Source organism: Trichomycterus rosablanca, chromosome 24, assembly GCF_030014385.1.
Source record: "Trichomycterus rosablanca isolate fTriRos1 chromosome 24, fTriRos1.hap1, whole genome shotgun sequence".
Classification (NCBI taxonomy): Eukaryota; Metazoa; Chordata; class Actinopteri; order Siluriformes; family Trichomycteridae; genus Trichomycterus; species Trichomycterus rosablanca.
Genome location: NC_086011.1, coordinates 2,651,822 through 2,667,494, shown reverse-complemented (window position 1 = coordinate 2,667,494; position 15,673 = coordinate 2,651,822). Strand labels below are relative to the sequence as shown.

Below are 15,673 nucleotides of genomic sequence, written 5' to 3'. Positions count from 1 at the left end.
AACTCTGAAACCTGATCATCCTTCCAAAGACATTTTACCATTTCGAATAAAACAAATAATACAGATGCAGTTAATGACTTACTTTATTTATTAATGTAGTAGTGTACAATATTGAATCTAGTGCTTTTTCAGGGCTAAATACTGACAGAATATCAAACATTATTTTTCATTATTAAAATACAAAATAGTGGTTTAAAAATAAGTAAACTTTATACATTTAAAAGATCTAAACATACATAACTTTCCCCTGCAAGCACTTTCATCATGTAAAATATGAATTTCTCAGATGTTAAAATACATTAAGCTTTTGATACTAGGCAAATGTTTACATATCTGTCTCAGACTCTCTGAAATTGTTTCTGCAACTCTACAACACACGACTGTCAATAAAAACAGACATAAACATCATAAACATAAATTGAATGAAAAAAATACAATGGATTTTTGGCTTAATTATGATTTCAGTCCTGTAACAATCTCTGTAGTACACTGTTTTAAATGCTAACCGCTGCTCAACAGCCTGTATTTGCTATAAGAACGTAAATAATGAAACAGTACTGATGAGGGTATTGGATGTTACAGGATTACACATGAGGTCGGATATTTAGTGGTGTGAACCTTTTTTTCAGTTCCATAAACAAAATAGTCGTAGTCTTTTCCGTTGTAAGAGTAGAAGGCCTGAGTGAGAGGAACCAGTTCCACTGACTGGCGCTGTGGAATAAAGAAAGAGAAAACAATACTTTATTAAAAAGTGGTTTTATTTTCTTTTAAGTCATAATAATAGACAAAACATTCTGTCTACACTAACAACACAGACTATCGTAGGTTTCATGGCTATTAACAAGCAGAACTGACCAGCCTTGCTCAACAGTGAGTCGACTTTAAATCATTTAAGCGCATTTAAGGTCACATGAGCGTAACCTAGATCCCATTATCCAGTTTAGGTGATGGATGCTACTAACGTTTTTCTTTGGAAGCGCTTGGTACAATTTTAAATTTTTTTTTTTTTCCTTTAACCCAAAGTAACTTCAAGTCATGATGCCTTCTTCACCATACTTTACAGTTGGGATAAGGTTTAATAACCACATCCACAGATCGTCTGTTGGAAACCTGAGACATGCACCATAATGAATGTTTTTACTTCTTCTATTGCAATCTGAAACTTTAAAAAGATGTTTATGAAGGTTGTTTATTGTTACCCAATATCTTTTCACCTTTCTGAGCACACATATTATGTGAATCATTATACTGTAAGAAGGAGACTATAATGCAAACAGTTTTTACAAGAAACCTGGAATGTTATTTAGCACATTGTTACGCTACGTGGTTTGAGATATATCCTCAACTCTTCATTACAGCAGCAATCCAGAATGGAAATTGGAAAGCACTTGCTGCCCCCTAGTGGATCTATCAACACACACACACACACACACACACACACACACACACACACACACACACACACACACACACACACTCTCTCTCTCTCTCTCTCTCTCTCTCTCTCTCTCTCTCTCACCTGCTGCAGAATTCGACTGACAGAGGAGTATTTGTTTAGGTGCTCATTGATGGCTTCTTTCGAGGCGGTACAAATCTCCTGCTCAGGGAAGCCCACTATAGGATACACCTGCAAAAATAACTCGAACTTTAGTATCACTTTCATAATGTTAGGTTCAGTGGTAGTGCTGCACAAAAACAAATCCATATTGAACCAGTGTTAAAAAATATTCAAACAGAAGACCTTGTAGTTTATAAATGTTTCTATGGAGCCTAATTAGTTGTAAATTAAATTAATGATTAAACAGTTACCAATAGATTTTCGTCGATGAAGAATGCTTCCCCAGAAACCTTACTAAACTTCTTTATGGGGAACTCGGGCAGGTGGTCAGGTATAAATTCATACACCTGGTTCTTCCTGAGGAATATTATATGACAAACATAAACAGTATCCTATAATAGAGTCATAAAACATATATACACTAACAAAAGTCTACATACACGTGTACAGGAAGTGCATGTCATGCGAGTCTTGTGAGTTCATTGACTTTTCAGAATAAGTAATGTGAACATCATGGCACTCAGTGGCGCACTGGGATCCAGTGTTCAAATCCACAGCGGTGCTATCAGCCAAATATACGCAAATATATGTACATACAGCAACTTAGATTACTAATTTGGTGTTGCAGAAAGCTCTATACTGATTGATTAATTTGGCTTTAATGACCAGATAATGCAATGCAACCCAACAAAACTACCACCACCTACTGATACGGTGGTGGTAGTATTATAGTCTGAGGCTTTTTCGATGCCAGTAGAACTAAAATATGTTTCTTAATAACCTGAATGTTTATTAATCCAATCCAACACTTACCATGTGACTGTAAGCTGGATGAAATGCACCAGTTTTCTATGGCCGTTACATTTGCCACACGTTTTATGGCCGCTGCCATGGCACCACGAACACCTACAAAAATGATTTCCTTGTATAAATTCGACATCATGCTAATTTTAACGCTATATGTATCACAACAGTAATTATAATCATTTATAGAGTAGATAAAGAAGGTTACACACACTCTCCGTCCTCTTCCATGACAACCAACACATCTCCTGTTCCGGCCATGTACAGCACCATGACATGACATACAACTCGCCTGAGCACAAAGGAACAAAAACGAGTAATTTGCACTTATAAAGAGTGTGTCCACAACAAGGGGTTCTATTTCTATTTCAAATTTTCATTACTTAGACCTCTATGTGATCTTTTGACTTTGAAGTATGTCTGTGGGAAGTTGTGGCCATTCAGTCAAAAGAGCATCTGTATGGCTGGGCACTGATCAAGCCTCACTTGATGCTTGACTTGAATTTCTGATTTAAACGTCTACTTACCCATCCCCTGCCGAAGCAGTGCGAACAGCGTACACGTCCTCTCCCATTGCATGAATGACATGGCTGAGAAAACAGCAAAAAAGAGCAGAATGAGACACACAGCGTCCATGTAAGTGACTTATTGGTTTTTAGTTCTCATGAAGTAGTAGTGTAGACAAATGTGCTTTACAGTGATTTACTGGATATACAGTATATATATTCGTGACTTAACCCTTATAATTATCCATATTTATCCAGGCATGGGACTGATATGTGCCCCCCAATGGCTAGGTACTGGATATACGTAGCTACCTTATACAAGATGGATTCAAATTGAATTAGTCACTAATGTGATGAACTGGTCCTGCTGAAAACCTCAGTTATTTATATACTGTAGAAATACATAAGCCCAATTGCCAGTTTATTAGTTCTGCCTTTCTAGTAAATGACAAACTACTAAATAAAGGTGTTTTAATTAAGACAGTACCTTTAAAAAGGAGGTGTGAGGCACACGCACTTTCTGGACTGTGTCCATGAATTTGGGTGGGTACTGCACTTGCACCTCCCACGGAGGAGGGATCCTGCCGTTCTGCGGCCTGTCCACAAACTGACCTGATCATAAAACAATGAAACGTTAAACAATAATACATGTGCATTTAACTTAATTTAGCTACAAATTCTATAATCCAGATCGTTCATTGTATTACATTTTACATGTCCCAACTTTTCCAAAAAGTGGGTTTGTACTTGTAAAAAAGACAGTTGAATGAATGCATTAACATTTTCAGCATTTAGCAGACGCTTTTATCCAAAGCGACTTACACAATGATCTGAACACAATGAGCAATTGAGGGTTAAGGGTCTTGCTCAGGGACCCAACAGTGGCAACTTGGTGGTGGCGGGGCTTGAACCGGCAACCTTCTGTTTACTAGTCCAGTACCTTAACCACTGAGCTATCACTGGCATTAAATAAATGTTCTTTTTAATTATGTTCTGAGTATACCATCCTTTAAAATGAGCTGTGCTGCATAATTATCAGCACATACCTGATGAATGTGATATTCAGTACCTGTAAATGTCTCACACTCCCAAGCACTGAATCTGGACTCGGTAAATGTTTCCAAGCGATACTGAAGCACAAATATAAATATATATCATTTATAAAATATGTAAAAAAGTATATCAAGTCTTTGTATGGATACACATCAGGTTTAAGTTTGCAGTGGCAACCCAGCGTAATCATCTCACTAATAAAATAACTTTAAACAACTTACACGATACACTGTATAAGGTCTTAAATCCTTGAAGACCAGGTTCTGTGCTGGTTTACTGCTGTACGTCCACTTTTTTCCCACAAATTTGAGCAAAGCCTCTCGGGCCACATCTTCAGACACCTGAGGCACCCTGAAAAATCAATTTCATTCATATTAGATTCAGTTATAATACACATACATACATACAATCATATAGTTAATCATTAGGGTCCAAAACACTAACACCAGTACCAAAAGCACTAGATTCTCCTTGATTTATTTATTATTTTATTTTATTTTAGTTTTAAAAATAAAGGATTAATATACTAGTGTAAGTAGAACTATGGACCCCAGTGAATATCTCACCGACCCTATAATAAACTGTACTGATGTGTACGAAAAGTTACATACATCACATCAGGGACAGAGGCGTTCCTGTCATTCTCAGGGTGGGGCACAAAGTCAGGAGGAGGAGGAGGACAGATCTGATCCGTGCAATCTGATGGAACATAAATGACAAATCAAACATAAAGCAGCAATACTGTAATGTGTTTACTTTTTACTTTTTGAACAAGAGCCTCTTTAAATTGTGGATATTTTGACATTGTGTAAACCAAAACAGCATTTCTAAACCATAATAAAGTGAAGCTAATAACCATAATCCTACCTCTGACCATAACCTTCACAATGAAACCAAAAATGACACAAAATGATTTGACAGATATGAGGATAAATTAACTTTTTTTAGGCATTATCAATCCCTTTTATTAGCCACTGGATGGCAGCAAGAAAGACAATTCCCACGTTCACTGCAGGTACAGTGTTGTTGGGTTTTACAAGAATAAATAACTCTTTGGGAGCAAAAGCTTCTTTTTGCCCAGCAGCCTCTTAGAGATGTACTTTGCTTGACTGCTTGCTTGGCTGTTGTTCCCCCCCTGTTTGTCTAATAAAATTGACTCTGAGACATTTCTCACTATCCATGATCTGCTTTGTGACATCTATACAGAGCTTCTTAGCCTTTCTATCATAGTGTAGCTCAGTCTAATGGATGTAATCAAACTATTTCCTTATTTTATGAGCACAGAGAATTGGGCAGCCATGTCACAAAGTTAAATGACATTACAAAACTGTATGTAGCAAACACATACTTCTGTTTTCATAAAAAAGGAAGTGTTTTAGTTATTCAGTCAAAAGGAAAACTGATGCCAAAATCACTGAAATTACAAGACTGCCACGACTTAGATCTATTTGACTTCTAACGGGGCTCCTCTCGTTCTACAGAGGCTCCTGAGATTTATACAGGTCTGCACTCTATGTCTCAGTTTTTACCATAAGATCTTCAAATACAGGTCTGATATCTGTCCTACAGAGATCATATACAAGATCGTTTATTTCAGTCAAATATGAGTCCAATTAGGATGCTTACCTCCTCCCTTACTGTCCTCATAACCCGTTACAGAGTCCAGCCAGCCTGCAGGGGGCGCTGAAGGTCCCTCCTCAGGAATGATCTCAAACGAGCCTATAAAGAGAGAACCGATCAGGATCAAGAGGCTTTATTTACATTTCAGCTAAACCCAAGTACATATTTAAACGAAACAACGTCCATCCTGGACCAGGGTGCAGCACAGAACACAAGTATAAACAATACAGCATACACAGTGCAGATAAAAACCATTTATACAATAAACACAACAAATACAAACGCTGAAACTGTAGGAGAAACTCTTCCCCAAACACTGTATGTTTAGATGTAATTCTAGATATTGTACTGGCCACAGAGTATCAGTACACTTTTAATGGTAAGGATACGTGTTTTCCCACAATGCACTGGTTACAAAAGCAGAATAATGTGAGAAATAGCTGGAGGAACTGAAATATAGTCTGCATTTAAACCAAGAGTTTAAAGTAACAGATGTTTGAACTGCCTTTCTTTATTAGCATTACGAATGTCTATTCCATCACAGAGAAACATGAATTATAGACAAAATGACTCTTAGACTTGGGCTCTGGTAGCTCACAGGTAGCTCTCCTTTTTGTGGTGGTAAGTTCAATCTATGTGTGTTCACCACTCCAGTAACTGTTCCTAGTTGATCACACCCTATATTATTTACAAAGGGCAGAGTTATTTCAAGTCTAAATGCCAACAATGTAAAGCTTTACGTGTTGAAACCAAGACCCAGACAGATTGATTAATTAAACAGCTGAAATCAGCTGTGGCTTACGTCTGGATGATATAAAATCATATAAAAAACAGAACATAGCAGCTCAGTGTTTAAGGTCCTGGACTATTGACTGGAAAGTGGCCAGAATACAGTTATAAATCCAGTAGTTCTCACACTTAGCTCAATAAACAATACTACTATGAAGGAGATATAAATAGTAGCATGAATGCAGCTGAGATCATACTTCAGATTGGTATTTGAGTGAAAGTAGAAGAATGGAGAGAATAAAGCACAGTGGCTGGAGAAACAATGTTCTGAAAATAGACTGCCGGGGTCAGATGGAGAACTCTGAAAAAAAAACACGTGTTTTTAAACCAAGATTACACTGGCCGGCTGTCAGCACACAATGAAAACATTTATTACATGCAGAAGTGAAGGGTTTTTCCCCCCAGATTGTGAATATCAGTTGGTATGAATGTAAAGTACATGTACATTTGTGGCATTTAGCAGATGCTTTTATCCAAAGCGACTTACAACTCTGATTGAACACAATGCAAGCAATTGAGGGTTAAGGGCCTCAGGAGCCCAACAGGAGGAACTTGGTGTTGGTTGGGCTTGAATCAGCAACTTTTTGGTTCCATTATTTCAGGTTATCAAATGGAAGACAGTGGGTTCGAATCCCAGCTTTGCCATGCCCCCACTCTTGGTCTATTCCATTTGCCCCTAGATTATCATCTGGTAAATATAATGTGTTCTCCTTGTGTAATATGTTTTGTTTATTAATCTAAAATCATTCTTTTTGCCAAATATGCAAAAACTGAGACAAACAGTTTATAGTAGATAAACGGTAAATATTAAGGGATGTTAAGTTTTTACAAAAATCCAGATATAGCTGCTTCGTTAATAAATATTCCAGGCTACATTAAGGCAGAAGCACATCCTAATCTCCTGGACAAAGCATTTAATAGTGTGCTGTAGATCGAAGCTTATTGGACTGGTTTTGGATGTATAGTTAGTATAACTGCCCCAGTGGGAAAAGCTGCTACCCAGGGACCAATTCATGGCTTTATTTGTGCAGACTGTGTGGCACTGCTACACAACAATGGATAAATTAACATGAACATGAACCCTAAAGCACTCAAGTACTTATTCAACACACAACGCAGACTTAACAATGTGATTGAGAGAACAAATCTGGCACATCTGGATATTAATGATATAACGTTATATAATGATAATTAAATGGTTAAGGTCTCTCTGAACAAGCTGATGTTATTCTTCATGCTAAACATTCTGGCACTGACCTACAAACATCTCTACATTATCTTATATACACATATATCAGGATCTATTAATATTTATTTCTATTTCATTTGAAACACCCCAATGTCCTCCTGCCATCCTTAATAACAGATCAGCAACTCCTAAAAAGTTAATTAGATTGCACAGGAACCTTTAAACCATACTCAGCTCCCTTTAAAGCCCTTAACCATTTTGATTGGGTAAATAAATAAAATATGAAAGAAAAGAGGCGGTTGGCTACTGCACATGCCGAAGAGGGCACGTTAGGGGTCCAAAGGAGTAGATGTGATATGCAACCTGGTAATTGAATATAACTAGACTGGGAGAAAAAGGGTGAAATGCATAAATAGAATTTTAAAAAAGAAAAATGAAAGATTGAGTTGCAAATAAAATTACACAAGATGTTAAGCAACACTGGAAAGTTCTGTTCCCATGAACTTATGTCGTTTTTGTGGTGCAGGAATATTTAGACCAAGTACCACAGTCATCTCACACACACACACACACACACACACACACACAAAAAACAGTAGGCCTATCGCAGTAACTAAATGGCGTGTACAGGACAGCTCATTTTTAAACCTCACTATTACAAACAAATTTGATCCACTAGAGCTGGCATAATTTGTCCTGGTGTCAGTCCACCCTAGCATAATGTATGACTGTTATGAGGTGTTTGATTTTAGGTTTTGTAAAGATAAATCTCAGAGGGCTCATGACTGCGACTCACGTCGTGCCATGTCACTACGCCATTATCGCTTTGTAATGGTTGGCTGCATATATGTGTCAGCTTTCTCCGTCGCCCTCTGTCTCGTCATTTGTAGCTACTGACTACTATATATTTCTTTAACGCTAAACGCAGAGTTTCAAATATTCCCAGGTCATCTAACAGGCCACCTCAGGGTGCTCTGCATACAACCAGTGGTTCTCAGATCACAGTTCTACTGTAGTGGAACAGTTGGTACTAAGAAACAGACTTTTAACAAGGTTGTATACTTTTTGTCTAAAAAGCAAGCTGATAACAATCTTTACAATGGTTTTAGTGCTGTTTTTTCTTCAATCATATGCTGTCTACACAGCAAGTAAAGTCACATGAGTAAAACATTAAAAAGGGTCACAAGATAAACTGTTATTTACACTATATGGACAAAAGTTTTGGGACATCCCTTATAATTTCTAAATGTATGTGTTTCAGCCATTCTACAGCAATTGCAAAGAGGTGTAATTATATAATTATTATATAATGGAAATTCTATGCTTCCAAATTTGCAGCAACAATTTAGGGAAGTCCGTATCCTGTTCCAGCATGACTGTGCCCCTGTGCACAGAGCAAGCCTTATAGGCATGAACAAAAGTTCACATTATGTTCATATTCTAAGTAAAATAGTTAGCAAATATGCCATTTTTCAATACATTAAATTATATTCCTTTTTCATTACTGAATTTAACAATATAGGGAAAAAATATCATCTTATAAATGTGAGTACAGTGGCTCAGTGGGTAGCACTGTCGCCTCACAGCAAGAAGGTCTTGGGTTCCATCACCAGATTGAGCGGTCCAGATCCTTTCTGTGTGGAGTTTGCATGTTCTCCCCGTGTCTGTGTGGGTTTCCTCCGGGAGCTCCGGTTTCCTCCAACAGTAAACAGACATTAAACTTGTGAACTGATGAATCTTGTGTAACCAGTAATTACCATAAATAACCGTTTCTGTCATGAATGTAACCAAAATGTGTCAAACATGACGTTAATAAATAAGTAAATAAACTTATAAATGTGCCATTTATTTTGCACATGCCATTTTTCCCAGTAAGTGAAATGTAGCTAATAAACAGCAGATAGATATTTAAATGTGCAAAACATACATCCTGTACCATAATGTGTTATTTTTACTTTAAATCAACTGGGCGGCACAATGGCTAAGTGGGTAGCACTGTCGCCTCACAGCAAGAAGGTCCTGGGTTCGATCCCCAGGTGGGGCGGTCCGGGTCCTTTCTGTGTGGGTTTCCTCCGGGTGCTCCGGTTTCCTCCCACAGTCCAAAGACATGCAAGTGAGATACTAAACTGTCCATGACTGTGCTTGATATAACCTTGTGAACGGATGAATCTTGTGTAATGAGTAACTACCGTGTCATGAATGTAACCAAAGTGTAAAACATGACGTTAAAATCGTAATAAACAAACAAACAACCTTAAAATCAACTAAATAGGAAAATTGACCAGGAGGGTTCAGACTTTGGGGGTTTTGTATAAGAAAATAGAGACGGATTTACAGTAACTCACCCGTATCCTCGTCTTTTCCCTCCATATGAGAGTGAAATACGGCAGTCCAAAATTCAATAAAAACTCTAAAACCTTAAAATACTAAACTGTGCAACACCTACACTTCACTCAGCTTCTTTAGCTCTGGTCCGAGTGAACGCAGCGTCCTGCTGAAGCCACGCCCACCGACCGCTCCTTCTGTCCGGTACTGTATTTACTGTATAAAGGGTCTTATGCAACATTCACTTCCTTTCAGAATTTCAGTTGCTAATTGTTTCACACCATTCACTTTAACGAACGAGTGCCACTTTAAAGAACAAGTAAATGCAGAAGCTGTAACAGATGACTGCAAGTTAAATGACACAAGACAAAAATACATGACAAAAAGTCATGTTGCAACCTTTGTGGACACCAGACACTCAAAACCACATCTAAAACCATCAGTGATGTTTTAAAGCTGGTCCTGATTACCGCTCTTCTAAGCAAGCTTAACCTTAATTTGAAAACTGGGTTTGATCCATGCCTCCAGCCACTGTCTGTTGAGAGTTTGGTATGTTCTTCCATATGTGTGTGTGTGTGTGTGTGTGTGTGTGTGTGTGTGTGTGTGTGTCTTTGAGTATTCCACTTACACACATTTAGATAGATAGATAGATAGATAGATAGATAGATAGATAGATAGATAGATAGATAGATAGATAGATAGACTTTATTTGTTATACATACATATACACGTGTACAGTACAATGAAATTCTTTCTTCGCATATCCCAGCTTGTTTGGAAGCTGGGGTCAGAGCACAGGGTCATCCATCGTACGGCGCCCCTGGAGCAGACAGGGTTAAGGGCCTTGCTCAAGGACCCGACAGTGGCTGCATAGCAGAGCCCGGATTTGAACCCCCAATCTTTTAGTTGATAGCTCTACCCACTAGGCTACCACTGTTCCTGTATACGTTTGTATTTGTATACGTTTTCGGCATTTAGCAGACGCTTTTATCCAAAGCGACTTACAATTATCATTAAGATACTGAGAGTTGAGAGTTTTGCCCAGGGACCCAACTATGCTAACTTGGCATAGTGGGGCTTGAACCAGCAAACTTCTGATTACTAGTCAATTACCTTAATTGCTGAGCTACCACTGCCTTTCATACCCACTTTAAAGTTTGAGAAAGTGCTGTGTTTCTTGCCTTGTAATGGTGGCAGACTGGCCATGATGTTCACAAGGACGGATAAAAAAAGAGGGTTGTGTCAGGAAAGTCACCCATCAATAGTGCATACAAAATGTCCCAAAGCAGGTAGTAGGACCAGAAAGATCTGCTGTGGTGACCCCTAAATATGAGACAAAATATTTTTTTTAGGATTTTACTTTGGTTCGATTCATGACAAAACAGGCTGTCACAGGTTACCCATGATTCAGCAGTTCAAGTTCATTGTCAAACACCTTCACAGCCAATTTTGTATCTCCAAAGGGCCCAACAGTGGCTGAATGGCAGAGCTGGGATTCGAACTCTTAACCTTTTGGTTGATAGTCCAAAGCTCTACCAACTAGGCTATCACTGTCCCACTGTCACTGTACTACTGGACTGTGGGAGGAAACCGGAGCTCCCAGAGGAAACCAAACACAGACACGGGGAGAACATGTAAACTCCACACAGAAAGGCCCTGGACGGCTCCACCTGGGAATCGAACCCAGGACCTTCTTGCTGTCATAGAAATTAATAGAAATATTTTAAGTCGATTGTATTTATTTATTCATTTATTTAAAATTAAAATAATGTATTAAGTGTTTAATTATTTTTATTTCTGAGTTTGCTGAGTCTAACATTTGAATAAATAGAACAAAATATAACATCTGCCATAACTTATGCACGTTTTACGATTTAATTATTAGGTTACATTCAAGATTTACTTTATTGTCATTTTGAAAAACTAAATTAGTAATGAAGAAAAATATGTAGGACTAAAAAGGTACATCAAAAGTTAAATAATAATAATGATAATACTGACATTACGAAGAATTGCACATTGTAGTTAAGTATTGCGCATGCAGAAAAAAATATACATTCAGCAAATATACAGTCATTATACTTTTAAATGTGTATAAGTTGTTTATTATAGTGTCTATTATTTATAGCGGGTTCATTACAATTATATTAAGCACTATAAACAAATCAGAAAACTTAAAAACGCAAGGACTCTAACGCTATATCATGGGTTGTAATTCAAATAACTTGATTTTAGATCTATAGTTTACTAAATAGGGTGTCCGTCATAATACGTTATGCACACTCTGTAGGGTACTAGTGTAGAACACAAGGTTGTATTTGAAAGCAGCCGGCTGTGTGTGTATTTCCGGTGTTTGGGAGTTGATTTCCCAGCATTCCGCGCTTTGTTTCCTCCTCTTCTCTTCTCGGTCTGTTGGTGGACACAGACTAACTGGTGAGTGCCAAATAAAATCTGCTTCCATCTTACTGTACAAACACAATAATCCCACTCATCGTTGTACATATTTGTGTCTAAATGTACTTTAATCATTTTAGCGGTCATATTGTAGTCTAAATTTGTTAATATGTTAGATTTTTTAGATTAAAATGACAGCTAGCGAACATGGCTGCCTGTGTGGAGTAGCGCTGTGTTTAGCGAGCAGTTCGCTTTAAAGCTGTAAGTTATAAGTAGCATAAATAAATCTATTAGAATAAAATTTACGCTTAATGTTGGTTCATAAAATGTAAGAATTGTGTTTTGGTCAGACTTTGATATTAAGCCGTGCTAATCGTTAGCTTCAATTATGCTAACCGGCTAACTGCTACACGCATGAAAACTCGGTTCTCTGATGCAGGTTTTGGTTTCTTTAGGAGCTCTGCATTAAACACTGAGCATGCAGCTCTGTTTATCTAATCTTTTAAAAATTTTGGTTCCAAATCACTGTAGGACTTAAATTAGTTTGTTTTGTGGAAGTACTAGTCACAGGTGTAGTTTCAGGTGCTCCTCATAGTCCCACCTCACAAGTTCCAGGTCCTACTGGACCTGATGTGGATTTATTTGATTAAACGCACTTTATCCCTGGGTAGTACTCTTGCCTCACAGCAAGAAGGTCCTGGGTTTGATCACCAGGTGGAGTGGTCCGGGTCCTTTCTGTGGGGAGTTTGTATGTTCTCCCTGTGTCTGCATGGTTTTCTTCTGGATGCTCCAATTTCCTTCGACAGTCCAAAGATGTGCAAGTGAGGTGAATTGGAGACACTAAATTGTCCATGACTGTGTTTGACATTAAACTTGTGAACTGCAATGAATGTTACCGAAAAGTGTAAAACATGACGTTAAAATTCTAATAATTAAAATAAAATATTGTCGCCTCACAGCAAGAAGGTCCTGGTTTAGATTCCCAGGTGTGGAGTTTGCATGTTCTCCCCCTGTCTGTGTGGGTTTCCTCCCACAGTCCAAAGATGTTCAAGTGAGGTGAATTGGAGATACTAAATTGTCCATGACTGTTTGACATTAAAAAAGCTGAGGAATCTTGTGTGATGAGTAACTACCGTTCCTGTCATGAATGTAACCAAAGTGTAAAACATGACGTTAAAATCCTAATAAATAAATAGATTAAATATTATTCTTATGTTCTGTGTGCACTGTAGTTATGCAATATATGTAATTCGTTACTTTCAATCTTGGTTATGTTTGTTGTTTTTTTACTGGCACTTTTATTTTCTTTGGGATCAATAACGTATCTATATATCTTCTTTCTGCAGTCATCATGGCAGCCCTGAGACCCCTTAAGAAGCCTAAAATCGTCAAGAAAAGGACCAAGAAATTTATCAGACATCAGTCAGACCGCTATGTTAAGATCAGGGTAAGTCTTGTTCTTGTTTTCTGCAACTGGTTGCTTTTTCTGAACATTGCAGTGTTGAAATTGTGCCTTTTAATAGTGCATGGTGCACTTTTGGGAGGTTTTTTCCCCTCACCTTGTAGTCTTGTGTAAAGTTGGTGTCCAACTTTAGTATATTTGTACCCTAGCTTGTTCAGCTCCTTGGTAATACTGTTTTGAAGGTTGTTATGAATCTAAATATCAGCCTGAGTGTACATTTACTGAGAAGAATAAAGTAACTAGAAATTCAGCATTTCTGTTATTACCCATAGAACCATTTTATACTATAACAGTTGAATTCCATGTTTATTCCAAATACTAACTATGAGTGTTTTGCAGAGCAACTGGAGGAAGCCCAGAGGTATTGACAACAGGGTCCGTAGGCGTTTCAAGGGCCAGATGTTGATGCCCAACATCGGTTACGGTAGCAACAAGAAGACCAAGCACATGCTGCCCTCCGGATTTAAGAAGTTCCTAGTGCACAATGTCAAGGAGCTTGAAGTTCTCTTAATGAGCAACAAGTAAGAACTTAATACAGTCTTAAGTAAAGACTGTAGTGTACAGACTACAGTGTACAGTCCAATACCTTGCTTGTTAATCCATGCAATGGAACGTGATGTACTGTTTGTACAAATTATTTCTGGCCTTTCATATAGGTGATATGAGTAAGGTGTAACAAGCTACCAAAAGTCTATATGATCCCTGGGCCTTGATATTACAATGAAACCCTCAGAGCCTAGAGTTTGTGTTAGGTGAAGTAAGTGCTTTCTTCAGCGTCTCTGCTAAAGTAAAAGCTTCCCGTAATGGATTTTTTACCAATCGGTTCATTTGCACTGGCTGTTTTACCTGGTGTTATTTCAACAGTTTGTTTTTGATCTATCCAGACACGAGGATTCACAGGATGTAAAATTATTAACATGGAAGTGTCTGGTGAGATTTGTGTAGCAGCCCAGTTCTCCCAGGAGCCCATCTGTCCTTAAGCTTCTGGTTGTTTCTACCATGTTTTGACTTCACTGCAACAAGTTGTAGCCCAGCTGTTAGAAATTGCCAGTGAGAGCAGGATACTAGGATTGGTTCCCACTAAGGGTGCATTTGTCTCAGCGCACTCTTTTAAATTGTTTGGCCAATAAGTAGTAGTGTTAATGTTTTGCACACTGTGTAACTGGCTGTTCAGTTTCTGTCTGTATTGTGCTTTCTGCATGTCTCATGTAAACATTCAATTAAAGCTTTATTTTATTAGTCTTCGCTCATTTGCTGGTTTTCTCTCCACCTTTGTACCTGCCGAATCTACCATGTTCATGTCAGGTATTGAGTGTGGAGGGAAAGTGTGGCAGAGGAGATACCCATTCCACCTCGAGCTCTGCCCGTAGCTTGCTGGTGGAAGATAATCTGCAACAGGTTTCTCACAGCAAATCCATCATTTGTAAATGTAGTGATGGCATTTAAATACCTGTGCTATAGTACTGATGTTCAATGCGATTGTGAATTTGACACACTTGCTTAAACTTTGCTCACACATCGTATTTGCTTTCATATTGCAGGAGCTACTGTGCAGAAATTGCCCACAACGTCTCCTCAAAGAACAGGAAGCTGATCGTTGAGCGGGCGGCTCAGCTGGCCATCAAGGTCACAAACCCCAACGCCAGACTCCGCAGCGAGGAGAACGAATAATCTGGAACTTTGCTGGTTCAATAAAGTTAAAAATTATAAAAGCCAAGTCTTGTCTGATCGTTTTTTGGCTGTAATCAAGGTGCAAAGAAACCAAATGATAGTGGAACCCAAGAAATAGAGGAGAAATTAAACAGTAGCAGCTTCGGGTTATTTATTATACTAAAAAATAATTTACGTCTTTACAACTTATTAAATTACGCAGCATCATGATGCTTCAAGGGTTCTAGTATAAGTGTAAATATAATGTAGAGTTAGAACTGTACAATAACTTTGAAATCAGCCATATTTTACTGTGTTGATGT

The 15,673-nt window shown here is 38.1% G+C and overlaps 2 protein-coding genes across 2 annotated transcripts; one reads left to right on the top strand and one right to left on the bottom strand.

Annotated features, from left to right (window-relative positions):
• Positions 1–136: 136 nt before the first annotated feature.
• ssuh2.1 (ssu-2 homolog, tandem duplicate 1) lies at positions 137–9,934 on the bottom strand. Its single transcript, XM_062986887.1, has 12 exons — positions 9,865–9,934; positions 5,548–5,640; positions 4,533–4,620; positions 4,143–4,272; positions 3,938–3,998; positions 3,356–3,480; positions 2,890–2,952; positions 2,575–2,654; positions 2,372–2,464; positions 1,810–1,915; positions 1,520–1,627; positions 137–711 (listed from the first exon to the last, which is right to left on the bottom strand). Exons 1-12 carry the CDS (start codon positions 9,887–9,889, stop codon positions 577–579), a joined length of 1,107 nt encoding a protein of 368 aa, XP_062842957.1. The 5' UTR covers positions 9,890–9,934; the 3' UTR covers positions 137–576.
• A 2,269-nt stretch (positions 9,935–12,203) lies between these two features.
• Positions 12,204–15,417, top strand: rpl32 (ribosomal protein L32). The gene is made up of 4 exons (XM_062986319.1): positions 12,204–12,277; positions 13,585–13,685; positions 14,040–14,221; positions 15,242–15,417. Exons 2-4 carry the CDS (start codon positions 13,590–13,592, stop codon positions 15,369–15,371), a joined length of 408 nt encoding a protein of 135 aa, XP_062842389.1. The 5' UTR covers positions 12,204–12,277; positions 13,585–13,589; the 3' UTR covers positions 15,372–15,417.
• The last annotated feature ends 256 nt before the right edge of the window (positions 15,418–15,673 follow it).

Excerpts from the sequence above, each read along its gene's own strand:
- ssuh2.1 (XM_062986887.1), bottom strand. The coding sequence starts at position 9,889 with ATGGAGGGAAAAGACGAGGATACGG. Across the intron at positions 5,641-9,864 it reads GGGAAAAGACGAGGATACGG|GCTCGTTTGAGATCATTCCT; the intron begins GTGAGTTACTGT and ends CTCTCTTTATAG. Across the intron at positions 1,628-1,809 it reads TCATCGACGAAAATCTATTG|GTGTATCCTATAGTGGGCTT; the intron begins GTAACTGTTTAA and ends TTATTTTTGCAG.
- rpl32 (XM_062986319.1), top strand. The coding sequence starts at position 13,590 with ATGGCAGCCCTGAGACCCCTTAAGAAGCCTAAAATCGTCAAGAAAAGG. Across the intron at positions 13,686-14,039 it reads ACCGCTATGTTAAGATCAGG|AGCAACTGGAGGAAGCCCAG; the intron begins GTAAGTCTTGTT and ends AGTGTTTTGCAG. Across the intron at positions 14,222-15,241 it reads GTTCTCTTAATGAGCAACAA|GAGCTACTGTGCAGAAATTG; the intron begins GTAAGAACTTAA and ends TTCATATTGCAG.